Source organism: Oncorhynchus tshawytscha, linkage group LG33, assembly GCF_018296145.1.
Source record: "Oncorhynchus tshawytscha isolate Ot180627B linkage group LG33, Otsh_v2.0, whole genome shotgun sequence".
Lineage (NCBI taxonomy): Eukaryota > Metazoa > Chordata > Actinopteri > Salmoniformes > Salmonidae > Oncorhynchus > Oncorhynchus tshawytscha.
Window position 1 is genome coordinate 44,256,010 of NC_056461.1, and position 27,919 is coordinate 44,283,928.

General features: G+C 42.3%; 1 protein-coding gene across 4 annotated transcripts; it reads left to right on the plus strand.

Moving 5' to 3' along the window:
- Positions 1-687: 687 nt before the first annotated feature.
- LOC112230636 lies at positions 688-27,845 on the plus strand. 4 transcript variants are annotated; one of them, XM_042311337.1, is made up of 7 exons: positions 688-787; positions 7,761-7,956; positions 8,680-8,808; positions 14,999-15,342; positions 18,671-18,766; positions 21,306-21,347; positions 23,459-27,845. In XM_042311337.1, exons 2-6 carry the CDS (start codon positions 7,768-7,770, stop codon positions 21,337-21,339), a joined length of 792 nt encoding a protein of 263 aa, XP_042167271.1. In that variant the 5' UTR covers positions 688-787; positions 7,761-7,767; the 3' UTR covers positions 21,340-21,347; positions 23,459-27,845. The 4 variants fall into 4 exon arrangements, with proteins under 4 accessions (XP_042167271.1, XP_042167269.1, XP_042167272.1 ...); XM_042311335.1 differs by lacking the exon at positions 688-787 and adding an exon at positions 975-1,102; XM_042311338.1 differs by lacking the exon at positions 688-787 and adding an exon at positions 975-1,102 and having other exon boundaries at positions 21,309-21,347.
- Positions 27,846-27,919: the final 74 nt, after the last annotated feature.

Here is a 27,919-nt window from a genome sequence, read left to right on the forward strand (position 1 = left end):
GCCAATGATTGAAAAAAAAATAAACAAAAACAAAATCGGTGAAACCACAATATCTTCCCATTGTTGTTCAAATATTTCGTTTCACTTAGTGTAGCCTATGACAATATCTTGTCTTCAGCGTAATAATACCACGGATTTTGAAAAAAATAGTGAACCTGGAGGCAAAATGGGTGGATTTTACCAGCTCACACATGGGGGGGTCTATATAAACATCAAACATGCTGATATTTATCCCTGACCAGCAGATGTCCCGAATGTGCCCTGTGTTAAAATGGTATGTTAAAAGATAACTGTTTTTCGGGAACAATTTGTTGAAAGCTTAAGGGTTCAGAAAGCCGTGAATTCCCATCACTAGTATTATTGTTATTCCTGGTAAGACAGCTCTGCGAATCTGCTCTTTTCTTTACGCCACTCCTAAATATGTGCAAGGAGACTTTTAAACTTTTCTGTCTGTGCTCCCCTAAATAGTATCCATAGGGAAACACTGACGAAAATTATAGTTCTTACACTGTCACCCTATTATCAGTACATTTCATTCATAGATACAATGAATACAGTCTGTGGATACTTAGTCAACTGAATAATTGTATCCGTTATTATATTTTTTTCAGCACAGGCCGGGCCGACTACAACTATCCTATTGTCTGTGTCCGCTGGAGCGCACACGGAATCAGTGCACATGTGCGAAAGAACAGGGTTTTGGATTGCAAATCCACAAGTCTGAACTTGTATCCCAAAAGTTATTCACAGCCATAAAAGGACTGGATAGAAGAAAAAAAGCAGAATGGTAAGAGATTCCGTCCGAGCCAGCTATCACTGTTATAAAGTCACATTATCCGCCAGTTTTTTAATATATTTTTTAAATACAGCAGATATCCAGTAGAGTAGGAACTAAAGCAATGAGCTAGGAACCGAATTTGTAATTAATTCGGGGAAGTTTGGGACGACTCGGGACAGCGTCGACCAATCAGATAGCACTGAGGGTCTGTAGTTGGGGCGCGAGTCCACCGCCAAATTCAAACACAGAAAGACTTCCCGTTGACGACTACAGTTAGACGTTTCTCCAGGAGACACACAGAGAGGGAACAAACAACTTTACAAGGTAGATATTATCGAATATAAAGTACTTCATTGTGTATCATAAATTAGTTTTACAGAAAAAGTTAACCTATTCACCTCGTTCAATGGACGATTTAGCTAAAAAAAAAAAAAAAAAGCAGGCATTCAGAGTTTTACGTCAGCTAGCTAATAATGTTAACTTTGTCTGCTTGCTAACTAGCTAATCCGAAGCTGCTGGTATTATTATTAAAATCATTTATTTAACCTTTATTTCACTAGGCAAGTCAGTTAATAGCAAGGTTAGCGAATTCAAAAGTAGAACAAAGTATCTAGCTAGTTAACTTAAGATAGCTACATTTTGTTGATATGGTTATTGGGATGTTAACTAGCATGTGAAATTACTGCAATAGGTAATGTAGTGTAATGTTTACTGTTCATTTTTATAGTTTATTTCACTTTATATATTATCTATCTCACTTGCTTTGGCAATGTTAACACATGTTTCCCATGCCAATAAAGCCCTTAAATTGAAATTGAATTGAATGTTAGTTAACTGGGTACTGTAATATATTATATAATATATTACATAATATATATTATAATATATTGTATTTATAATATATTGTAACGTTAGTTAACTGGGTACTGTAATATATTGTAACGTCAGTTAACTGGGTACTGTAATATATTATATAATATATATAATAATAATATATATATTACATAATATATATTATAATATATTGTATTTATAATATATTGTAACGTCAGTTAACTGGGTACTGTAATATATTGTAACGTCAGTTAACTGGGTACTGTAATATATTATATAATATATATAATAATAATATATATATTACATAATATATATTATAATATATTGTATTTATAATATATTGTAACGTCAGTTAACTGGGTACTGTAATATATTGTAACGTCAGTTAACTGGGTACTGTAATATATTGTTGGAGCAAGCCAAAAAAAAGCAGCATAACCGGGCGGCTGTGAACGGCATGACGAAATGTAAACAATGCAAACTTGAGTTGACTCCTTTTCAGAGACAAAACGCTTAAATAAGGTAAGGCTCCAGCAGATACCGGAGCGAACTGCTATTTTTTTGGTGATTTTCGGTAACCGAATTGCGTCGGTGAAAGAGCCGTTTATTTGGCTCCCTGAGATGCATACTGCTACTACTGTTTGTTTGTTTGTTTTAGCTCCATACAACGATAATCGGCACAACGTTATAAAAACATTATCTGGAGCTTGTAAGCCCTCACTGCAGGAACAATGGATAGTGAGGAGAGCCTTTTTCTGGTTCACACATTTTTTGCAATGCGTTCATTTTTGCGGGACAGCAATTTGGTCAGGTACAAATGTATTTGAATTCACATGTCACGATCTGACATTATGGCAGGCAACTTTGTAGTCTTTACATTCCTTTTTCAAAATGTTCCTTGTTTAAACACCCACACCAGAGACGATACGTCAGTGGGATGATTCGATTACGCTGAGCCGCGGGCTCGTTACGTCATCGGGCGAAAGCGTGGAGGGAAAAGCCACTTACTGAAATGGAACAGTAATCTGCGCCTCTCAGTCATTTTGTCAACAAGGCAGCATGGTGCAACGTCCAGAAAAATACATATATCATTTTTTTATAAAAAATATTTAAAAAACTCGTTTTCATTTGGGGATGCAGAGTGTGCTGAAAAACAATCACTTTTGCATGTGAAAACACAGAATCCTACTCATTACTCCACATGCTCCAACATCACTTTGTTTCGAGCCGACATCACTGTGGGCTTTGAACCGGGCACCTGGCTCGTACCCAGGAGTGTGCCAGTTATCTAATGTAATCAACGTTTACCTGGTGCAAAACACGCCTACATGGACACCCGGGCGAAATTAATCGAATCCCCTCATTGGCAAGACGCGGGCAGTTCGGTTAACACTTCAAGTCCAAATATATCGTACTTTAACTTGAACGGTTACATGTTGACTGACAACATTGTGCAACAAATGTAAACTCTGCTCGTCCTCTTTCAGCTGGAACAAAGTGGACTTTGAAATCCTTTTTTTGCCAAATTTTCGTTTTCAGGGCTGGGTTTTATTTGAATGGTACCACCCACCAGCATGGCATTGTTTATTAATCAGAAACACCTGCAAAGTTCGCAAGTCGTGACTGAGTTTAGCAGGGTGCACTGTGGTTCTAAAAGTAAGTGGGGGGGCATAAACTGGCGGTGGGTCTTGATCGAGTAGTAGTGTTTACGACCAATTTCAATCAATTGGTCTATTTTAAAACGTGTCTTTTTTTCCATATTAAACACGGGTGTGTCCATAATAAAATCAACTAGGCTATATGTACTGAAATTGTCTGACGCTTTAAGCACACGGTTTGATTAAATAATTAACACACACAAATACAGTGCCTTGCGAAAGTATCGGCCCCCTTGAACTTTGCGACCTTTTGCCACATTTCAGGCTTCAAACATAAAGATATAAAACTGTATTTTTTTGTGAAGAATCAACAACAAGTGGGACACAATCATGAAGTGGAACGACATTTATTGGACATTTCAAACTTTTTTAACAAATCAAAAACTGAAAAATTGGGCGTGCAAAATTATTCAGCCCCTTTACTTTCAGTGCAGCAAACTCTCTCCAGAAGTTCAGTGAGGATCTCTGAATGATCCAATGTTGACCTAAATGACTAATGATGATAAATACAATCCACCTGTGTGTAATCAAGTCTCCGTATAAATGCACCTGCACTGTGATAGTCTCAGAGGTCCGTTAAAAGCGCAGAGAGCATCATGAAGAACAAGGAATACACCAGGCAGGTCCGAGATACTGTTGTGAAGAAGTTTAAAGCCGGATTTGGATACAAAAAGATTTCCCAAGCTTTAAACATCCCAAGGAGCACTGTGCAAGCGATAATATTGAAATGGAAGGAGTACCAGACCACTGCAAATCTACCAAGGCCTGGCCGTCCCTCTAAACTTTCAGCTCATACAAGGAGAAGACTGATCAGAGATGCAGCCAAGAGGCCCATGATCACTCTGGATGAACTGCAGAGATCTACAGCTGAGGTGGGAGACTCTGTCCATAGGACAACAATCAGTCGTATATTGCACAAATCTGGCCTTTATGGAAGAGTGGCAAGAAGAAAGCCATTTCTTAAAGATATCCATAAAAAGTGTCGTTTAAAGTTTGCCACAAGCCACCTGGGAGACACACCAAACATGTGGAAGAAGGTGCTCTGGTCAGATGAAAACAAAATTGAACTTTTTGGCAACAATGCAAAACGATATGTTTGGCGTAAAAGCAACACAGCTCATCACCCTGAACACACCATCCCCACTGTCAAACATGGTGGTGGCAGCATCATGGTTTGGGCCTGCTTTTCTTCAGCAGGGATAGGGAAGATGGTTAAAATTGATGGGAAGATGGATGGAGCCAAATACAGGACCATTCTGGAAGAAAACCTGATGGAGTCTGCAAAAGACCTGAGACTGGGACGGAGATTTGTCTTCCAACAAGACAATGATCCAAAACATAAAGCAAAATCTACAATGGAATGGTTCAAAAATAAACATATCCAGGTGTTAGAATGGCAAAGTCACAGTCCAGACCTGAATCCAATCGAGAATCTGTGGAAAGAACTGAAAACTGCTGTTCACAAATGCTCTTCATCCAACCTCACTGAGCTCGAGCTGTTTTGCAAGGAGGAATGGGAAAAAATTTAAGTCTCTCGATGTGCAAAACTGATAGAGACATACCCCAAGCGACTTACAGCTGTAATCGCAGCAAAAGGTGGCGCTACAAAGCATTAACTTAAGGGGGCTGAATAATTTTGCACGCCCAATTTTTCAGTTTTTGATTTGTTAAAAAAGTTTGAAATATCCAATAAATGTCGTTCCACTTCATGATTGTGTCCCACTTGTTGATTCTTCACAAAAAATACAGTTTTATATCTTTATGTTTGAAGCCTGAAATGTGTCAAAAGGTTGCAAAGTTCAAGGGAGCCGAATACTTTCGCAAGGCACTGTAACTCAAGAGGGAGCCAGAGATCAATATAGCCAGAACCTGTTCCTGACCCTCCTGCTGCAGCAGCTGGCCTTTGCAGATTCTGGCTTTGTGCTCCTGCTGTTGTTGGTAATAGGCTACACCAAGGGTTGGAAACCTTTTCCATTTGGAGTGACAATTTATCTTACTATTGCCACTAATCTACCTGCCAGTTACGATTTTCATATGCACATTTTCGTGGAACAGTTTCATTTTAATTTATACTAGTCTTTTTATATCAATCATAGACTGTAGATTAACCACATACAATCTAAATGGCAATTATTCAAATCTAAAAGTAACTTTCATTGCCATTTCCAACTATGTAAAAATGGCCTACATAAAGCCAATGCATAACATTGCAGCCCGCAGGTAGAAAATACCCTGTTAAATAAATAAATATCCTATAAATCACATTGGCTATGCATGGCCTGTATGCAACGAACTTGAAACATTGTATAAAATATTCTGGACCCTCAGTTTCCCAAGCCAGTGAGCTTGGGACAGACACAGCTGCAGGCTATTTGTGCAAAAGGGATAAGAAGTAATCAGGTATTCTACGATGTTTCCACTGGATCAGAACATTACATTTGTTCCTTTCATGCTGAGTGGTTATTGAAAGGGAGAGAGCTGGAAATATTTTTCAAATACTTTGAACTTCTCAATTGATCCTAAAAACACACTTTGTTTACTCGCTGTTTCAGGTGAAGAAAAAAATGATTGAGAAACTCCACAGCTCATTAGTGGTGGTGAGTTAAGACAATCAGAAAAACTATCAGACATCCCCTCTTACAGCTCTTAGAGACTGACCCAGGAAGACTCACAGCTCTTAGAGACTGACCCAGGAAGACTCACAGCTCTTTAGTGGTGGTGTGTAAAGACAATCAGAAAAACTATCAGACATCCCCAAATGGACACATTTTATAGGCCTACAGTTGCGCACAGGCCAGGTAGCCTAGTCTTACTTCAATATGCGTCCTTACTCAACATTGACAGGAGCATTTCAAACAAAAGACGACCAATAAATTGACAACTCATAAATGGAGTGAAATAAACAAGCTTGTTTCTCAGAAGTGTAGCCCAGGTTATGAGTTCTGCAAAACACATTTCCAATCTGACAATGTTAAATAACTAATATATTGAATGCATTAACAGAAATGAACGTAAATAAACATTGCAGATTTAGAAATTGTGAATTAACGGCAAATTAATAGACACTGCAACCAATTGTATTTTTTTTAACCTTTTATTTAACTAGGCAAAGTCAGTTAAGAACAAATAACAGCCTACCAGGGAACAGTGGGCAAACTGCCTTGTTCAGGGACAGAACGACCTTGTCAACTTGGGGATTTGATCCAGCCACCTTTCGGTTACTGGCCCAACGCTCTATCTAACCACTAGGCTACCTGCCACCCCATGCACACAAAAGTTATGAAACAATATGAATACCCATGAAATTGCAGGAGAGGACACATTCTGGAGAGAGATGTGCCTTGTGTATCTGAGCCACAGTCCCCATTTTATTGTCATCACTGCGGCCTCCTCAATGGATTTGTCCAGAGACAAATCAGACAGGTGTCTCGTGTGTCATAAAATAAACATCTACACTACCGTTCAAAAGTTAGGGGTCACTTAGAAATGTCCATGTTTTTGAAAGAAACACAATTTCTTAAAATAACATCTAATTGATCTGATATACAGTGTAGGCATTGCTAATGTTGTAAATGACTATTGTAGCTGGAAATGGCTGGTTTTTAATGGAATATCTACATAGGCGTACAGAGGCCCATTATCAGAAACCATCACTCCTGTGTTCCAACGGCACGTTGTGTTAGCTAATCCAAGTTCATCATTTTAAAAGGCTAATTGATCATTAGAAAACCCTTTTGCAATTATGTTAGCACAGCTGGAAACTGTTGTCCTGATTAAAGATGCAATAAAACTGGCCTTCTTTAGACTAGTTGAGTATCTGGAGCATCAGCATTTGTGGGTTCGATTACAGGCTCAAAATGACCAGAAACAAAGAACTTTCTTCTGAAACTCGTCAGTCTATTCTTGTTCTGAGAAATGAAGGCTATTCCATGTGAGAAATTGCCAAAAAACTGAAGATGTCGTACAATGCTGTGTACTCCCTTCACAAAACAGCGTAAACTGGCCCTAACCAGAATAGAAAGCGTGGGAGGCCCCGGTGCACAATTGTGCCAGAGGTTTCCGGGGTCATGGTATGTGCCTAGAACAAACTACTGACTCGGGACCAACAAACAGGTTGGGCGCGCTCATACCATTTGAGACTCTAAAATACCATCCGAGACACTCAAGCATTCCCTTTTAGGATCACAGACCAGGCAGCGTCATAATCTTCAGCTGGATAATTCCAGCTTCTTGTAAATAGGACTTTGTTTTGCAGTGCTTTCTAGTTCCAAAACCACCGTTTTTCCCCCAGATGTGTTTGAGTGACCTCAGCCATCTGTTGTGCAGAATTTCATCCCACAGACAGGCACCAGTTTTATTATGTGCTTATCTTTTACATTTTGAGGCGCGTTGTTTGTTCTACATTTCTATCTGAACGCTCTACATTGTTGTGTGTGTACTGCTGAACACAGCCCTGATCTCTTCCTCTTTCCTCCCTGATTGGCCAGCTTCAGCATGTCGTCGTCGGTGATGAGTGGCGTGGCGGTGTGGAGGGCTCACAGCGTCCTGGAGGAGTCAGACGGGGGAGAGTCTAGCTCCCCTGAGGCACCCCCCCCTGACCGCTTCAGGAAGCTACGCTCCTCCTCCTCTCTCAACTCCCTCCGCATGTCTCTGAAGAAGAGGCTTCCGCTGCGCTCTGTACAGGTAAGAGGCTGAATCAAGCTGCACACGTCCCCAATGGCTCCCTGTTTAGTTCACTACTTTTGACCAGAGTAATTTGGGATACATAAGAAAGACCTCATCCTAGATAACATCTCCTGCCATTGGGACCTTAAGCAAAGCAACTAACCCCTCTCTGTCCAGAGTCTGTGTGTACACTGAGTTTACAAAACATTAAGAACACCTACCTAATATTGAGTTGCCCTGAGAACAGCTTCAGTTTGTCAGGGCATGGACTCTAAAGCGTTCCACAGGGATGCTGGTCCATGTTGACTCCAATGCTTCCCACAGTTGTGTCAAGTCTTTTGGGTGGTGGACCATACTTGGTACACACAGAAAACTGTTGTGTGAAAAAACCCAGCAGCGTTGCAGTTCTTGACACAAACCGGTGCGCCTGGCACCTACTATCACACCCCGTTCAAAGGCACTGAAGTCTTTTGTCAATTCACCCTCTGAATGACACACGAACACAATCCAATTCTCAAGGCTTAAAAAATCCTTCTTTGCCCTCCCCTTCATCTACACAGATTTTTGAAGTATATTTAACAAGTGACATCAATAAGGGATCATGGCCTTCACCTGGTCAGTATGTCATGGAAAGAGCAGGTGTTCTTAATGTTTTATTGTGTGTGTGTCGGGCTGCTAAGATAATGATCCTATCGTCCTGTCCGATAATGGCCAATAAAAAGTGGTGCATTGTTCCTCCAGACCAACTCCCTGCCAGACCCTGAGCTGACCCCTGACCCCACCTGGGAGAGTCTGCAGGCCAATCAGAAGACCAACGCTGTCTGCCAGCTCACACGCAGCGCACGCAGCCACATCGGGGGAGTGTACCAGGTAGGAGACACTGACCGTAGTGCTGCCTCTGCTTTTTCCTTAACCTGCACCGCAATTGCTAATAACCCATCCGCAACCACCTGCCCTATATGTGATCAAGTACAAATCTGAAGTGTCTGACCCCAACCTGCTAATATAGAAGATGCTCTGTAGACTACAGTCAGAACCGGTGGAATGATTTTTGGACAGGGGAGTGCAGGATTTTTTTTGTTGTTGACTGATTTTTAGATATGTTTCTGCTTATAATTTCTGATATTTTAGTAGACTTTTGTTAGTTAACTTGTTAACTCCTAATTAGATACATGCAGCTTCTCTTCAGTCATTATATATTGCCCTAGAAGACTCAATCAACCTTTTGCTCAACAGAATTCCATAAGCCAATAGAATGGACGTAGTTGACGTCGGTGAAGTTCTGTCACCTCTGCTTCTTTAGAGGTAGTTTAGGGACCAGGGAGAAAATGCAATACTTTCTATGCCAAACTTCCAAATGACATAATTTTGACCAGTTGTAAAGGAAACAGAAAGCTGTGAAAACAACCCAACATGCTTCTGATAAGATTTCAGTTTGGCTTGGATGCATATTTTATGTGGTTGAAATAGTATCGGCTTATATGATGCTGATGAAAATGGACACCGTCTGTAGAGGTGCTAACTGCGCATTCGTATTCTCTCAAGATGCTGAAAGAAATCATGTTTCTCCACTCCTGTTTGAGTCAATTTAGCCTACATTTGGGGAAATGCTTAATTCTGTTAATATTAAAGGCGTTGTTTTGCTGTCGGTCGCTAGCTACCCGTATAATCTCTTAACTGAGGTAGTGTTGTCCAGTACAATTTGGTGATCAATTCGGCCATAACGGGGCTTGCTAGAACCACTACAAGCCAAGTTTAACTAGCTAGCTGTGTTTGTTATACCTCAAATGTACTCGCTAGCTAGCTAATGCGTGTCTGTGAGACATCTCATATTCTGCACCAATACTGCTACACCTAAACACACCATATGCCAGTATTCCCTTTGTAGAATTCAAGTATTTATTATAAGCATTAGTAGTATATTTTTCTTCTACTGTGTATACATATGTCAGGTGTACAAAACATAAAGACCTGCTCTTTCCATGACCAGAGCTTTCACCTGGTCAGACTATGATCCCCTTATTGATGTCACTTGTTAAATCCACTTCAATCAGTGTAGATGAAATACGCACGCCTCTATGAAGAGGGAACGCAACACCCTGCTACAACTAAACTCTCTGTGAAGCGAAAAAGGTATGGACTGTAGGTGCGAGTAAAAATGACAACAAGCAGAATGTGGTACCGTTTACAAGGACTTTATTCCTTTACACGGTAATATGGGGAAAAGGGGCTGGACGGAACCAAAGCAAAGAAAGTAAATCTCAAAGCCCCCCCCCCCCTCCTATCTTACCTGCCTACCCACTACTTACCTAATTTAGCACCACCTGGTGCCCTAACCAAAATACAAGGGGTGGTCCGCCCAGGTCTTACCTAGTGTGCCTAGACAGCGAATATGCTACGGGTATATGTATGCCCGCGGGCCTCTTGCCTAAGCACTCCCTAGGTGCCTTCCCCTTCCCCCCTGGGAACAAATGAAACAGAATATTAAACAATTTCACAAACAGACTAAGAGACAAAGGACATCAAATAAGTTCTATCTGAGCAACAAACTCACAAAACATACCAACTCTCAGCAATGAACTCCCAGCAAAATCAACCTCTAGCAAAATCTCTACAATGACCTCCCAGCAAATCTCTCTAGCAAATCTACCTCCAGCAAAATCCTCTACAAAAAGAGAATCTCCTGAACAGAACACTGGCTTTTATATATAGCTTCTGAAGGAATGGGTAATTGGAGACAGCTGTGTCTTGACGAGGGGGCGGGGTCAGCTCTCCAATTAGCCCTGGAGTCGACCAATCAGCTGCTTGAGGGATTTCAGGAAGCCATTTCCTGAAATAAACACATGCAAATACACAAACTACAACACATAATCTGGGAAACGTAACATCAGTATTAAGAATGGTGTTCCTAATGTTTGGTATACTTGGTGTATGTCACACATTGCCATAACTGTTGCTGCATACTGCTGTGGAAACTCACCTCAGTCTCCAGAGCAAATTCATGTGGTCTTGAATACATGCCATGTCGACTTATTTGCTATGTTCTTTTTTTTTATTTTTTAGAATTTGAATCGGTCTAATCTACTGTTTTTATGTTTACTGGACAGCACATTAGTTCAAATGATACACCAACTCTCTGCATCATTTGTTTTTAGCAGTAAGACTGAAGCCAAATACATGTCATCAATATCATAATGAATTGATCCAGAAGTTGAAGTCAACACCTCTATTGGTTTCCGATGCAGCTGGAATCATTTAGTCACTTGTCACTTATAAAACAAAATGATCCAAACCCCCATTATATACACACTATAGAACAGCTAGTGACGTGCCAGCAACAAACGCTGACGCTACACACCCAAGTATATCGGACCAAATTATGAAAGACAAGAATGAGGTGAAAGAATTATTGTTGTCTATCAACAATGACAAGCCACCAGGGTCTGACAATCTAGATGGAAAATTACTGAGGATAATAGCAAACGATATTGCCACTCCACATCTACTAGAAACTGTGTGCCCCAGGCCTTTTAAATTTATTTTACCTTTTATTTAACTAGGCTTGTCAGTTAAGAACAAATTCTTATTTTCAATGACGGCCTAGGAACAGTGGGTTAACTGCCTGTTCAGGGGCAGAACGACAGATGTTGTTCAGCTCGGGGGTTTGAACTTGCAACCTTCCGGTTACTAGTCCAACACTCTAACCACTAGGCTACCCTGGGAAGGGAAGCTAAAGTCATTCCTCTACCTAAGAATAGTAAAGCCTCCTTTACTGGCTCAAATAGCAGACCAATCAGCCTGTTACCAACCCTTAGTAAACTTCTAGAAAAAAGTGTTTGACCAGATACAATACTATTTCACAGTAAACAAATTGACAACAGACTTTCAGCATGCTTATAGGGAAGGACGCTCAACAAGCACAGCACTTACACAAATTACTGATGATTGGCAGAGAGAAATTGATGATAAAATGATTGTGGGGGCTGTCTTGTTTGACTTCAGTGCAGCTTTTGACATTATTGATCAAAGTCTGCTGCTGGAAAAACGTATGTGTTCTGGCTTTACACCCTCTGCTATATTGTGGATAAAGAGTTACACAGAGGGTGTTCTATAATGGGAGCCTCCCCAACATAATCCAGGTAGAATCAGGAATTCCCCAGGGCAGCTGTCTAGGCCCCTTACATTTTTTCGATTTTTACTAACGACATGCCAATGGCTTTGAGTAAAGCCAGTGTGTCTATGTATGCGGATGACTCAACACTATACATGTCAGCTACTACAGTGACTGAAATGACTAACACTCAACAAAGAGCTACAGTTTGTTTCAGAGTGGGTGGCAAGGCATATGTTAGTCCTAAATATTTCTTAAACTAAAAATTGTATTTGGAACAAATCATTCACTAAACCCTAACTAAATCTTGTAATAAATAATGTGGAAATTGAGCAAGTTAAGATGACTAAACTGCTGGAGTAACACTAGATTGTAAACTATCATGGTCAAAACATTGATACAGTAGTAGCTAAGATTGGGAGAAGTATGTCTATAATAAAGCAATGCTCTGCCTTCTTAACAGCACTATCAACAAGGCAGGTCCTACAGGCTCTAGTTTCTACCTTCTTAACAACACTATCAACAAGGCAGGTCCTACAGGCCCTAGTTTTGTCGCACCTGGACTATTGTTCAGTCGTGTGGTTGGGTGCCACTAAAAAGGGCTTAGGAAAATTGCAATTGGCTCAGAACAACACGGCTGGCCTTTGGATGTACACAGAGAGCTAATATTAATCATATGCATGTCAATCTCTCATGGCTCAAAGTGGACGAGTTTGACTTCATCACTACTTTTATTTATGAGAGGTATTAACATGTTGAATGCACCGAGCTGTCTGTTTGAACTACTGGCACACAGCTCGGACACCCATGCATACCCCACAAGACATGCCACCAGAGGTCTCTTTACAGTCCCCAAGTCCAGAACAGACTATGGGAGGCGCACAGGACCACATGGAACTCTATTCCACATCAGGTAACTGATGCAACAGTAGAATCAGATTTAAAAACAGATAAAAATACACCTTATGGAACAGCAGGGACTGTGAAGAGACACACAGAAAGGTACAGACAAGCATACGCACACACACATACGATAACATACGCACTATAAATTGGAGGTCTACCGATTATGATTTTTCACTGCCGATACCGATTATTGGAGGGCCAAAAAAGCCGGTGCCGATTAATCGGATGATTAAAAAAAATAATAATAATAATGTTTTATTTGTAATAATGACAATTACAACAATACTGAATGAACTTATTTTAACTTAATATAATACATCAATCGAATCAATTTAGCCTCAAATAAATAATGAAACATGTTCAATTTGGTTTAAATAATGCAAAAACAAAGTGTTGGAGAAGAAAGTAAAAGTGCAATATGTGCTATATAAGAAAGCTAACGTTTAAGTTTCTTGCTCAGAACATGAGAACATATGAAAGCTGGTGGGTGGTTCCTTTTAACATGAGTCTTCAATATTCCCAGGTAAGAAGTTTTAGGTTGTGGTTATTATAGGAATTATAGGACTATTTCCCTCTATACCATTTGTATTTCATTAACCTTTGACTATTGGATGTTCTTATAGGCACTTTAGTATTGCCAGTGTAACAGTATAGCTTCCGTCCCCCTCCTCGCCCCTACCTGGGCTCAAACCAGGAACACAACGACAACAGCCACCCTCGAAGCAGCGTTACCCATGCAGAGCAAGGGAACCAACCACAGGCCCAGAGCCAGTGACGTTTGAAACGCTATTAGCGTGCGCTAACTAGCCAGCCATTTCACATCGGTTACACCAGCCGCATCTCGGGAGTTGATAGGCTTGAAGTCATAAACAGCGCAATGCTTGACGCACAGCGAAGAGCTGCTGGCAAAATGCACGAAAGTGCTGTTTGAATGAATGTTTACGCGCCTGCTTCTGCCTACCACCGCTCAGTCAGATACTTAGATACTTGTATGCTCAGTCAGATACTTAGATACGCAGGACACGCTAGATAATATCTAGTAATATCATCAACCATGTGTAGTTAACTAGTGATTATGATTGATTGATTGTTTTTATAAGATACGTTTAATGCTAGCTACCAACTTACCTTGGCTTACTGTGGAGTAAGCCACAATGGGCGGAGTACAACAAGGGGCAGGTTGTTAATGTGTTGGACTAGTTAACTGTAAGGTAGCAAGATCGTTTAGGGCCAAATAGCATTCCAATTTGCTTGGTGGTTTTTGGTTGATTTCTTTCCAGCGTGTCAAATAGTTTTACTTTCTCATAATGTGTTTGGGTCTAATTGTGTTTCTGTCCTGGGGCTCTGTGGGGTCTGTTTTGTGTTTGTGAACAGAGCCCCAGGACCAGCTGGCTGAGGGTACTCCTTCTCTAGGTTCATCTCTCTGTAGGTGAGGGATTTGTGGTGGAATGCTTTGATCTCAAACCAATCGCATCTACTCACGACCGCTCATGTTGTAAACACAGTCCAGTTCAAAGTGAATGGCACAGATCCATATATGGCAAGGGTCTATTTGCATATAGGCCTACTGCAGCTCTGATTGGTTATGCTGCACCGGTCTGTGTAGAGTATGCAATAGAATCCTAGTCCGATGAGTTCTGCCTACAACAAAATCTCTTGCATAGTTTGTTTTGGTATGTTGCATTGAAAGTGGGCAATATTTCGTTGATTCGATCACAATTACCACCGTAACAGGGAAAACTTTGAATTTCATTCAACTTTCTAATCTGTGCTTCTCTCTTTGGGCTGATATTTAATCTGTCCCTGGGAGCTGCAAAGCTACTGCACAACAACGCGCAGCTTAGAGGGGACATTGGTCTTCACCAAGAGAGAGAATCTTTGATTCCAGCTGAAACTGTTTGGGAGTCCAGCTGAAACTGTTTGGGGTTACCCAATAAAAAAATCCAAGTTTATCCAACTCTAAATCTTATCTTTTTGTTAAAAAAATGTTTTTTTTTTTTAAAAACATGCTGAAAAATTCTGCTTGTGATCTCTCTTTCTCAGAAGCTTCAGAGGAACAGAGCAGTGGTACAGGATCAGGAGGAGTGTTTGGTGGTGACACCTGGCCAGGTGTGTGAGGGGGGAGAGAACAACGAGGGGGTCACCTCCCGTACACCCAGGCGCACCCCCGTCCGTTCCACCACACTCATACCTACAACAACCCCCAGTCGCACCCCCAGAGCCACCGCGCCCAAACGCACCCCTGCCTCAGGCCGCAGGGGGAGGAGAACCCCAGGGCGAAGTCCTGAGGTGACAGGGGTGAAGAACGTGGGAGGGAGGAGGCAGCTGGTTCGGATGGCTGCACTACGAAGCCCCTTCGCATCCCCTAACACTCAGAGCCTCAGACGGTGAGGACACACCCCCACACACACACATGTATACATACACACACACACCCACACACGTATACACACACACATGTATACATACACACACCCATACATGTACAAACATACAGTACCAGTCAAAAGTTTGGACACACCTAGTCATTCCAGGGTTTTTTCTTTATTTTTACTATTTTCTACATTGTAGAATAATAGTGAAGACATCAAAACTATGAAATAACACATGGAATCATGTAGTAACCAAAAAAAGTGTTAAACAAATCAAAATATGTTTTAGATTCTTCCATGTAGCCACCCTTTGCCTTGATGACAGCTTTGCACACGCTTGGCATTCTCTCAACCAGTTTAAAGAGGAATGCTTTTCCAACAGTATTTAAGGAGTTCCCACATATACTGAGCACTTATTGGCTGCTTTTCCTTCACTCTGCGGTCCAACTCATCCCAAACCATCTCAATTGGGTTAAGGCCAGGTGATTGTGGAGGCCAGGTTATGGCTGCATAGTCCCTCTAAGCCCAAACCAGATAGGATGGTGTATCGCTGCAGAATGCTGTGGTAGCCATGCTGGTTAAGTGTGCCTTGAATTCTAAATAAATCACTGCCAGTGTCACCAGCAAAGCAACATCACAAATACACATGCAGAGATCATCCATTCACCCACACCACATCTCACAAAGACACGGCGGTTAGAACCAAAAATCTTCCATTTGGACTCCAGACCAAAGGACAGATTTCCACTGGTCTAATGTCCATTGCTCATGTTTCTTGGCCCAAGCAAATCTCTTCTTCGTATTGATGTCCTTTAGTAGTGGTTTCTTTACAGCAATTCGACCATGAAGGTCTGATTTACAGTCTCCCCTTCCAAACAGTTTATGTAGAGATTAGAGGTCGACCGATTAGTCAGAATGGCCGATTAATTAGAGCCGATTTCTAGTTCGGAAATCGGAAATTTTAATTTTGGACACCGATTTGGGCATTTTTTTTTTTTACATCTTTATTTAATCTTTATTTAACTAGGCAAGTCTGTTAAGAACACATTCTTACTTTCAATGACGGCCTAGGAACGGTGGGTTAACTGCCTTGTTCAGGGGCAGAACGACACATTTTTTACTTGTCAGCTCGGGGGATTCAATCTTGCAACCGCACAAGCATTTCGCTACACTCGCATTAACATCTGCTAACCATATGTATGTGACAAATAAAAATTTGATTTGATTTGAGTTAACTAGTCCAACACTAGTTAACCACCTGCCTCTCATTGCACTCCACGAGGAGACTGCCTGTTACGCGAATGCAGTAAGCCAAGGAAAGTTGCAAGCTAGCATTAAACTTATCTTATAAAAAACAATCATAATCACTATTTAACTACGCATGGTTGATGATATTACTAGTTTATCTAGCGTGTCCTGCGTTGCTTATAATCGATGCGGTGCGTATCGTTGCTCCAACGTGTACCTAACCATAAACACGAATGTCTTTCTTAAAATCAATACACAGAAGTATATATTTTGAAACCTGCATATTTAGCTAAAAGAAACCCAGGTTAGCAAGCAATATTAACCAGGTGAAATTGTGTCACTTCTCTTGCGTTCATTGCACGCAGTCAGAATTGTACGTAATTATGACATAACATTGAAGGTTGTGCAATTTAACAGGAATATTTAGACTTAGGGATGCCACCCGTTAGATAAAATAATTCCGTATTTCACTGAAATAATAAACGTTTTGTTTTTGAAATGATGGTTTCCGGATTCGACCGTATGTTATGTTATAACTAAGTCTATGATTTGATAGAGCAGTCTGACTGAGCGATAGTAGGCAGCAGCAGGCTCGTAAGCATTCATTCAAATAGCACTTTTGTGCGTTTGCCAGCAGCTATTTTTGACTTCAAGCCTATCAACTCCCGAGATTAGGCTTGTGTAACCGATGTGAAATGGCTAGCTAGTTAGCGGGGTGCGCGCTAATAGCTTTTCAAACGTCACTCGCTCTGAGACTTGGAGTGGTTGTTCCCCTTGCTCTGCAAGGGCCGTGGCTTTTGTGGAGCGATGGGTAACGCTGCTTCGAGGGTGGCTGTTGTCGTTGTGTTCCTGGTTTGAGCCCAGGTAGGGGCGAGGAGGGGGACGGAAGCTATACTGTTACACTGGCAATACTAAAGTGCCTATAAGAACATCCAATAGTCAAAGGTTAATGAAATACAAATGGTATAGAGGGAAATAGTCCTATAAATACTATATTAACTACAACCTAAAACTTCTTAAGGTATTCTTATCTGGGAATATTGAAGACTCATGTTAAAAGGAACCACCAGCTTTCATATGTTCTCATGTTCTGAGCAAGGAACTGAAACGTTAGCTTTCTTACATGGCACATATTGCACTTTTACTTTCTTCTCCAACACTTGGTTTTGCATTATTTAAACCAAATTGAACATGTTTCATTATTTATTTGAGGCTAAATTGATTTTATTGATGTATTATATTAAGTTAAAATAAGTGTTCATTCAGTACTGTTGTAATTGTCATTATTACAAATAAAAAATAAAAATTTAAGTAAAAAAATTATCGGCCGATTAATCGGTATCGGCGTTGAAAAAATCATATACGGTCGACCTCTAGTTGAGATGTGTCTGTTACATTTATTTGGGCTGCAATCTGAGGCTGGTAACTCTAATGAACTTATCCTCTGCAGCAGAGGTAACTCTGAGCCTTCCTTTCCTGTGGTGGTCCTCATGAGAGCCAGTTTCATCATAGTGCTGGATGGTTTTTTGTGACTAATGATGGACTCTTTCTCTGTTCTTTTGATCTGTTCTTGCCATAATATGGACTTGGTCTTTTACCAAATAGGGCTATCTTCTGTATTCCAACCCTACCATGTCACAACACAACTGATGGGCTCAAACGCATTAAGAAGGAAAGAAATTCCACAAATTAACTTAACAAGGCACACCTGTTAATTGAAATGCATTCCAGGTGACTACCTCATGAAGCTGGTTGAGAGAACGCCAAGAGTGAGCAAAGCTGTCATCAAGGCAAAGGGCGCTACTTTGCAGAATCTTATTTTGATTTTTAACACTTTTTTGGTTACTACATGATTCCATATGTGTTATTTCATAGTTTTGATGTCTTCACTATCATTCTACAATGTTGACAATAGTAAAAAATAAAGAAAAACCCTGGAATGAGGTGTGTCCAAACTTTGACTGGTACTGTACATCCCTACACACACATGCACACTCTCAAACAATGTATACCGACTTGACCATGCCCAGAATGGAGTGCGTGTGATTGACTGGTTTGTCCTGCTCTCTGATTGGTTCCTGTGTATGATTGACAGGAAGTTTGGCCGGGACCTGGAGAGTGTGTCCAGCGGTCTCAGGAAGCTGAAACGTCTGTCCCACGCCTTTGATGATGTCATAGGGAGAGACGACCGGTGAAGAGAATTTTTTTTAATTCTGACTGTTCATACAGATACCGTCTGTTACAGTGTTTTACTCACTATATTTCCACTAGTATTTATATAGGGCAATGAGAGGGGTTAGGCTGGGGAGCAGGACAGAGACAGACATCTGTTACAGTGTTTTACTCACTATATTTATGCTTGATTTACTCACTATATTTATATATTCAGAGGAGTGTGTAGTGAGAGGTTAGTTTTGTTAGGACGGGGAGCAGGACAAAGGACTATGTAGTGAGAGGTTGGTTTTGTTAGGACGGGAGCAGGACAGAGGAGTGTGTAGTGAGAGGTTAGTTTTGTTAGGACGGGGAGCAGGACAGAGGACTATGTAGTAAGAGGTTAGGCTGGGGAGCAGGACAGAGGACTATGTAGTGAGAGGTTGGTTTTGTTAGGACGGGGAGCAGGACAGAGGACTATGTAGTGAGAGGTTGGTTTTGTTAGGATGGGGAGCAGGACAGAGGAGTGTGTAGTGAGAGGTTAGTTTTGTTAGGACGGGGAGCAGGACAGAGGACTATGTAGTGAGAGGTTAGGCTGGGGAGCAGGACAGAGGACTATGTAGTGAGAGGTTAGTTTTGTTAGGACGGGGAGCAGGACAGAGGACTATGTAGTGAGAGGTTAGGCTGGGGAGCAGGACAGAGGACTATGTAGTGAGAGGTTAGTTTTGTTAGGACGGGGAGCAGGACAGAGGACTATGTAGTGAGAGGTTAGGCTGGGGAGCAGGACAGAGGACTATGTAGTGAGAGGTTAGTTTTGTTAGGCTGGGGAGCAGGACAGAGGACTATGTAGTGAGAGGTTAGTTTTGTTAGGACGGGGAGCAGGACAGAGGAGTGTGTAGTGAGGTTAGGACGGGGAGCAGGACAGAGGAGTGTGTAGTGAGGTTAGGACGGGGAGCAGGACAGAGGAGTGTGTAGTGAGGTTAGGACGGGGAGCAGGACAGAGGAGTGTGTAGTGAGGTTAGGACGGGGAGCAGGACAGAGGAGTGTGTAGTGAGGTTAGGACGGGGAGCAGGACAGAGGAGTGTGTAGTGAGGTTAGGACGGGGAGCAGGACAGAGGAGTGTGTAGTGAGGTTAGGACGGGGAGCAGGACAGAGGAGTGTGTAGTGAGGTTAGGACGGGGAGATGGGAGCAAATCTGGCTCAGATATGCGTTTCCTGTTCTGGGGCCCTGAGGAGGGGCTCCTGTCTAACGGTCGCCTGCCCTAAAACCCTTCAGCTGCTCTCTCCTTCCCGCTCAGATTCAAATTGGGCTTGTGGTATGTGGATGAGTGAGGGAGGACTGGAAGGGGGGTGATGTGGGGGCGGTTGGAGAGGACAGGGGGGAGTCAGAGCTCTATAGTTGGACTTGTTTTAGGAGTGATGCTTAGGGGAGGAGGGTGTGTGTGTGAGACTACGCAGGCCAGTTAAATTTTCGCCCTGCCCCGGTCAACTGTAAGTGCTGTTATTTGTGAAGTGGAAACGCCTAGGAGCTCACAGAATGAGCTAAAGAATTCGCTATGACAGCCAATTAATATCTAGTATAACTTTTGATTTCACCCCCATCTCAAAAATATATATTTTTCTTTTACCGTTGAAATGTTTTTATGGAGTGGTCTTCTCTGTTTCGGCCCTGCAGTGCGCACCGCAAAAGGGGTTTCTGTCCTCGTTATGAAGTGAACTTTACCCTCTATTTCTAAAAAAAATAAACAACATAAAACGCTGATTGTTTAAAGCAAAACTACCAAAACTATCGCTGATGGTGAACCTGAACAATCCAAATAGAATCGGTTGTTTTCAACAGGTATAGCCAGATGAATGGTCGACAGTAGCTGACTTTTGACTCCAGTAAAACACCATTTTCAACATCTCCATAGGGAACAATAACATAACAAATCACATAGGTTGACACTCAACTAAATAAGGCTAATAATCACGGTCGGCCATTTTATCATTATCATTCCACTATTACTGCAGATACATGGTGGATATTTTCTGAAATTACAATGCAACATGCTACGCGTAGCACCTCTAATTTAGAATGGAAATTACAATGCAACATGCTACGTTGCTACATGCTACGCATAAGCACCTCTAATTTAGAATGGAAATTAATATGTTAGTGTATCAATTCGTTCTCCCACCAAACCGTTTCAAAATCAAACGTATCGTTCCTGTATCGAGAGCCAATGTATCTAATGGTCTTGAAAAGAGAAATATGTACATCCCTAATGAACACTGAAGTTGACCTGAACATGGACTGTAAAGGTATAGCAGCTGGGACTGTAAAGGTATAGCAGCTGGGACTGTAAAGGTATAGCAGCTGGGCCTGTAAAGGTATAGCAGCTGGGCCTGTAAAGGTATAGCAGCTGGGACTGTAAAGGTATAGCAGCTGGGACTGTAAAGGTATAGCAGCTGGGACTGTAAAGGTATAGCAGCTGGGCCTGTAAAGGTATAGCAGCTGGGACTGTAAAGGTATAGCAGCTGGGACTGTAAAGGTATATCCCTATCTGTTGTTAACCCTGTTGTTTTTCATCCTGCAGCAGAACCTTCAACTACTCTCTAATTGCAGAGTGAATATGCAGGTAACCACGTTTACACTAGCTAACTGTCTCACCTAACACTCTGTTACTGAACTACTGCTGGTACTGTGCCATCTGCCCCTGACTGAATGGGAGAGTTGACTGACTGACTTGACTGCATGGGACAGTTGACCTCGTGGCTGATTGGTTGGCTGACTGACTTGACTGCATGGGCGAGTTGACCTCGTGGCTGATTGGTTGGCTGACTGACTGACTTGACTGCATGGGAGAGTTGACCTCGTGGCTGATTGGTTGGCTGACTGACTGACTTGACTGCATGGGCAAGTTGACCTCGTGGCTGATTGGTTGGCTGACTGACTTGACTGCATGGGCGAGTTGACCTCGTGGCTGATTGGTTGGCTGACTGACTTGACTGCATGGGCGAGTTGACCTCGTGGCTGATTGGTTGGCTGACTGACTTGACTGCATGGGCGAGTTGACCTCGTGGCTGATTGGTTGGCTGACTGACTTGACTGCATGGGAGAGTTGACCTCGTGGCTGATTGGTTGGCTGACTGACTGACTTGACTGCATGGGAGAGTTGACCTCGTGGCTGATTGGTTGGCTGACTGACTGACTTGACTGCATGGGCAAGTTGACCTCGTGGCTGATTGGTTGGCTGACTGACTTGACTGCATGGGCGAGTTGACCTCGTGGCTGATTGGTTGGCTGACTGACTTGACTGCATGGGCGAGTTGACCTCGTGGCTGATTGGTTGGCTGACTGACTTGACTGCATGGGCGAGTTGACCTCGTGGCTGATTGGTTGGCTGACTGACTGACTGACTTGACTGCATTGGAGAGTTGACCTCGTGGCTGACTTGACTGCATGGGAGAGTTGACCTCGTGGCTGATTGGTTGGCTGACTGACTGACTTGACTGCATGGGAGAGTTGACCTCGTGGCTGCATGACATTGCATGGTGCTGTCCATCTAAAAGCCTAAAAGATACTCAGACCGGTGGGCTTCCATTCAGACACAACAACAACAGACTGATACTCAAGACACACAATAACTACCCAGATGGTCTTGACAAAGCTTGAGTTCTGATTCTCTCTCCTTCTCCAGAAGTGCATGATTGTTCACACCCACTCTAAAAGCATTGGATTGGTGCAAGAAATAAGAGGGGTCCTATAAAATAGAACGAGGACGGAATCACGGAATCCAGACATTTAAAATGGAATTCAACGATATTCAAAAAATCTATTGTACTTGGTAGGGAATCAACTAACTGCATTGAATTTAGTAATTTAATGTATTTTCTACTAAGTTAATTATATTCCTGCAACTTCCTGAAGAGGCGCAGGAATGTCCACTTAGCTGTTAGCGATATATGGAAAGCCTTTCCCCAAATAAAACTAAATGAAATGTCAACTACAAAGTAGCCTATGACTATCTGGCAGAATGCTGATAGGATTATTTTCATTCATCCAGTGGCCATTTTGTTTTGAAAAATGTGTTGGGAAAAAAATCCCTCACAAAACTCTGCAATCAGATAAACACTACAGAAACATGGCTAACCAAACAACGTGCTGGTGCACTAACTACACCCAGAAACACAGAGGTTTCCAAGACCTCACAGTGGTCTCCTGATGTGGTTTAATCATTGTTGTGGACTTACAAAATCCAGTTTTGCTGTTTTTCTATTTAAAAAAAATAGTGCTTTTGAGAGTGAAAACCTGAAAAGACCTGTGGAAACCTGGAAAAACTAAATGTAGAAAATACTCCAACGGAATCAGGAAAAGATGTAAACGATTTTTAAGAAGGCCCGACTGGAGCGAGGTTCCTCCATATGCCTGAGGAAAGAACAAGTCTACACTTCTAGAAGGGTAGAGAATTAGAACCTGTCCCTGGAGAGGTCAGGAGTCTGTTTGGAACGCAGCCACAAGAGGGCAGGGGGTAGTGAAGTGTCATGTCATTACGTCAGATAACTAAGAGCCTCTCATTGTGACCAGTGGACAGGCATGTGACGCTGATGTGAATTTCCCCCCCAAAAAACACAGTGAATGAATGGATGGCTCACATTGTTTAACTGACACAAAGACTGCTGCTATCAACCAGACACACTGACTCAACCAAAACTCTCCTCCTTCTCTTTTCCCTCTCACCCCCTCCAGAGGTCCTGTGCAGCAGAGCGTTATGGAGGGGTGAGGAGGTTGGACCCCAGCGGGAGGCTGGGCTGCTCCTCTTTCACAGAGCCAAACGCCTCCTACTAGCTCAGTCTCACGTCAGAATTAGACTTTGATCCGTGTTTCTCAAACGTCAACTTGCAAAGTTTTTTAAAAGATTGAGTTTAGGCATTTAACTCAAATGTGTAAGATTTAGGGTTAAGTTCAGGCTGGTTTCCCCCCTCAGCTCCCGACGTCCTCAGACATAGATGGACGTCGGATACTGACTTGTATCACGGGGGACCTGGTTCACCTTGCAGTCCTCAAGCCACACTGAACCCCACATACCTTCCTGTTACAGTGGGTTGGTGTGAGGAATATGTATCTTTCCATATTCTAGATGTACAGTTGCAGCCAAATAGATTGGCATCCTTGCAACTTCTCTTAAATAATTCCCTATTTCTTCTCTTAAGTTAACGTTTGAAATTGGATTGTCAACATTGCAGAACATATGTTTATTTTGTTGCTAGTACTTGTTTTTGCACAGCTTTTTGTTCAAGATAACTGCAGACAAATGTTTCTTCTTCCATCAATGAGCTGCACTATTCTACTGGCGATTTGACCTTCAGAAAATAACAGATCTAGTTATTCAATGCCCTCCACCAACTGCTGTTTGGAGCTCTCCCCCAACGTAATGGATGTGATTCTGGACTCTTCACTGGCCTCTCCAGAACAGTCCAGCGTTTTCTTCTCGAACCATTCCAGGGTGCTTCTATGTGTTTTAGGGTTGTTGTCCTACTAGAAGACCCACAACCTTCAACAGAGAGACATTGCACTCCAAAATGCCCTGATAATCTACTCATTGCATGATTATTTTGTCTTGTTGGGGGGCGGGGGTCTTTCTGGTGTCTCCTTCAGCAGCAGGGTCTTCCTGGTGTCTCCTTCAGCAGCAGGGTCTTTCTGGTGTCTCTTTCAGCAGCAGGGTCTTCCTGGTGTCTCCTTCAGCAGCAGGGTCTTCCTGGTGTCTCCTTCAGCAGCAGGGTCTTTCTGGTGTCTCCTTCAGCAGCAGGGTCTTTCTGGTGTCTCCTTCAGCAGCAGGGTCTTCCTGGTGTCTCCTTCAGCAGCAGGGTCTTTCTGGTGTCTCCTTCAGCAGCAGGGTCTTTCTGGTGTCTCCTTCAGCAGCAGGGTCTTTCTGGTGTCTCCTTCAGCAGCAGGGTCTTTCTGGTGTCTCTTTCAGCAGCAGGGTCTTTCTGGTGTCTCCTTCAGCAGCAGGGTCTTTCTGGTGTCTCCTTCAGCAGCAGGGTCTTTCTGGTGTCTCCTTCAGCAGCAGGGTCTTCCTGGTGTTTACCAACAACCAAAACAAAGCATTCAGATAAAATAACACAATCAAAGATGGTGGAGGTTTGCTTTGCTGCTTCTGGTACTAGTGGTCTTGGAACACGTGCAAGACATGAAATCAGCAGATTCTGGGTTTCTGGAGTCCAATGTTCAACCCAGTATCCAAAAACTGGGTCTCCATTAAAGGTTGTGGGTCTTCCAGCAGGACAATGACCCCTAAACAGAGGTTCTGGCGTGCCCAGCTAAGAGTCCCCAAATTGACAGTTGAAAAGGTGTGTCAAGCATATATATTTTTTGCTTCAAGAAGTGTTTGTCTGCGGTTATCTTGGTCAATAGGCTGTGCAACCAAGTACTAGCTCTGAGGTGCCAATAATTTTGTCGATGACATTTGTCTTTTAAGTTTACAATTAGTAATTTTAGAAAATAAAGTTTACCAAAAAATAAAATTGGTTCTGCAATGTTGAAGATCTAATAAGGTGTGGTGACTAAACGTTTCTCAAATTTGAACTTATTTGAGAAATGGCAGACTAAGAAAAGTACATGCGTGTGTTGGTACATACCGGTTACTGTCTACCAGCCTGGGACAGTTTCTATACAGTATGTTCATGTATTCTATTCACCTGATGATTCCCCGCCCACTTGACCCAGTTCTTTGACCCAGTTCCTGGTCCAACAGGATTGTTTGCCCATTCACAAACAAACAAAAACACTGTTAAATATAAATTACATGTCAAAAATATTCCATTTTTATACCAGACCTGAAGGAGGAAAAAGTCATAAGGTGAATACTTAAACAGAATGGGATTCGTTTCTATGTTCATAGATTCTATAATGTAACAGGTTTGTTTTATACATGATGGGATGTTAAGGTAAAGCCGGGGGTGAAAGTAGATGGCATGTCTTATCGGTAGGGGTCAGCCAAGAGCACGCACGCATTTTTACTGCGAAAATGACAGAGTAGCCTACTCTGCTGACACTGACGAACAGATCAACAAAACGTCTGATCCATATAATTGGCCTACGAAAACGGGAGGCACAAATACAATGGAGGGGGATATTATTGTCCAAAAACAAACAAAAGTGGCACTGATCCAATGATAAAGACTGAATATGCACACACCGGGGGGGACACCATCTCTGCTGGTGCCAGGAAGATAGGCTACTGTTCGTTCGATTAAGTTAAGAATTTTGAAAGCTAAAATACAGATTGGAGTCTTCTGACTGTAATATGTTTTACAGCAATATCCATGTCCTTTCTAAACAGTTTTTCCGGATTGTAATCTTTAAATATTGCGATATGCATGGCCGGGTCTCTGCTTTTCACTGACAGTCGCAACGCAACAGTCATCTATTGGTATTGCAGCAGCCGCTGCCCACATTGCGGGCCCTTCCGACTGGGGGTTGCGATTTAAAACAATCCACAGGTTAATAAAATAAACCAATGATCCTCTGTTGCCAAATCATGCTTTCTGGTGTAGTAGCCTATTTTGAATGATTTTATTCATTTATGTATAGACAGGAGTAAGCTAATTAGGCTGTATAATTTTGCCAATTTAATTCAATTTGGGGAAAGCTTAGTTTATGCCTTTTTTAAACGTGGCATGAACACAACCAGTTATGGAGTTTTCATCCGGTTGTCAAACAATCACTTAAAGGCGCTCCTGTGGGCCCGCGCACATTCATCCGGTTGTCGCTCCTGTGGGCTACCCGCGCACATTCATCCGGTTGTCGCTCCTGTGGGCTACCCCCGCACATTCATCCGGTTGTCGCTCCTGTGGGCTACCCGCGCACATTCATCCGGTTGTCGCTCCTGTGGGCTACCGCGCACATTCATCCGGTTGTCGCTCCTGTGGGCTACCCGCGCACATTCATCCGGTTGTCGCTCCTGTGGGCTACCCGCGCACATTCATCCGGTTGTCGCTCCTGTGGGCTACCCGCGCACATTCATCCACTTACAAATTCATTTCAGCATCCAAACCCCAACAGTGCACTGTGCATCCGCAATTTGATTAATGGAAAGATACATGTGTTACAAAACACCGCCGTTTAGATTGAAATGATGTCCTGTGATTGTCATTAGGAAGCAGTACACTTGTAGTCTGAATTGATGTATCCACTGTTGTCCTCGGTCTCGGCCACTCATCTCCGCCATGACAAAACGTCAGTTTTCTCCTCAAACTACAACGCAGTTTGGAGAACATTCCACCCGGTTTCCAGTCAATTCCGCTAATTGTTCTTGCGGCTGACACGCAGTACTGTTCCATAATGGTGTAATAGCCTGTAGTTTTTTGGGCATGTTGTATTAATTGTAATAGGTTCGCCCTACCGGAACATACATTACTTTCACCCCTGGGTAAAGCTGACATTCAATCAGAGTCTAGGGCCACTGTTATTCCAATGGGAAAGGGGGATACCTAGACAGTTGTACAACTGAAATGTGTCCTCCGAAATGTAACCCCAACCCCTCTGAATCAGAGAGAGTTGCGGAGGGTTGTCTTAATCGGCGTCAGGGGACTAATGATAACATGTTATTCAGATGTTGGGAATCCATGATGTATATTATTGATAACTACATGATGTATATTCTTGATAACTACATGTTATGAATCAATGTTGCATATTCTTAATAACTACATATCAGGAGTGATCAGAGCGTCTCCTGTCGGCATAGGGACTAAACTGACGAGACAGAGTCACTGATGCCAGTAACCAGTCTTGTAACAGCACATTGCAATACATCCGGGTTACACTGGTGTTGCAGTAATTCACATTTACCGACAGACAGCATCAAAGTGCCATTTTACACCCATAACACAAACCTTCCCAAAATGCTTCACCAGGCACGTAGATTAAGAACAAATTCTTATTTACAATGACGGACAACTACCAAATGTTACACTAATATTCTATGAACACTAATATGTAAAGAGCAAATGGCGTCAGGGCAGGTGGGGCTGGCCTGTTTTGCATGTTATTTTGGCATTAATACGTGTCACATATCAGTTTGCAAAAAATGTAGACAAATATATATCATTGAGTTAATAAAGCTGGAAACAAACAGTCTCTTTTTTTATTTCTTGAGTAAGGCAGCTCTAATGCAGGTGTTTCAGCCTACAGTCTCTTTTTTTATTT

Excerpts from the sequence above, each read along its gene's own strand:
- LOC112230636 (XM_042311337.1), top strand. The coding sequence starts at position 7,768 with ATGTCGTCGTCGGTGATGAGTGGCGTGGCGGTGTGGAGGGCTCACAGC. Across the intron at positions 7,957-8,679 it reads TTCCGCTGCGCTCTGTACAG|ACCAACTCCCTGCCAGACCC; the intron begins GTAAGAGGCTGA and ends TTGTTCCTCCAG. Across the intron at positions 8,809-14,998 it reads ACATCGGGGGAGTGTACCAG|AAGCTTCAGAGGAACAGAGC; the intron begins GTAGGAGACACT and ends TCTCTTTCTCAG.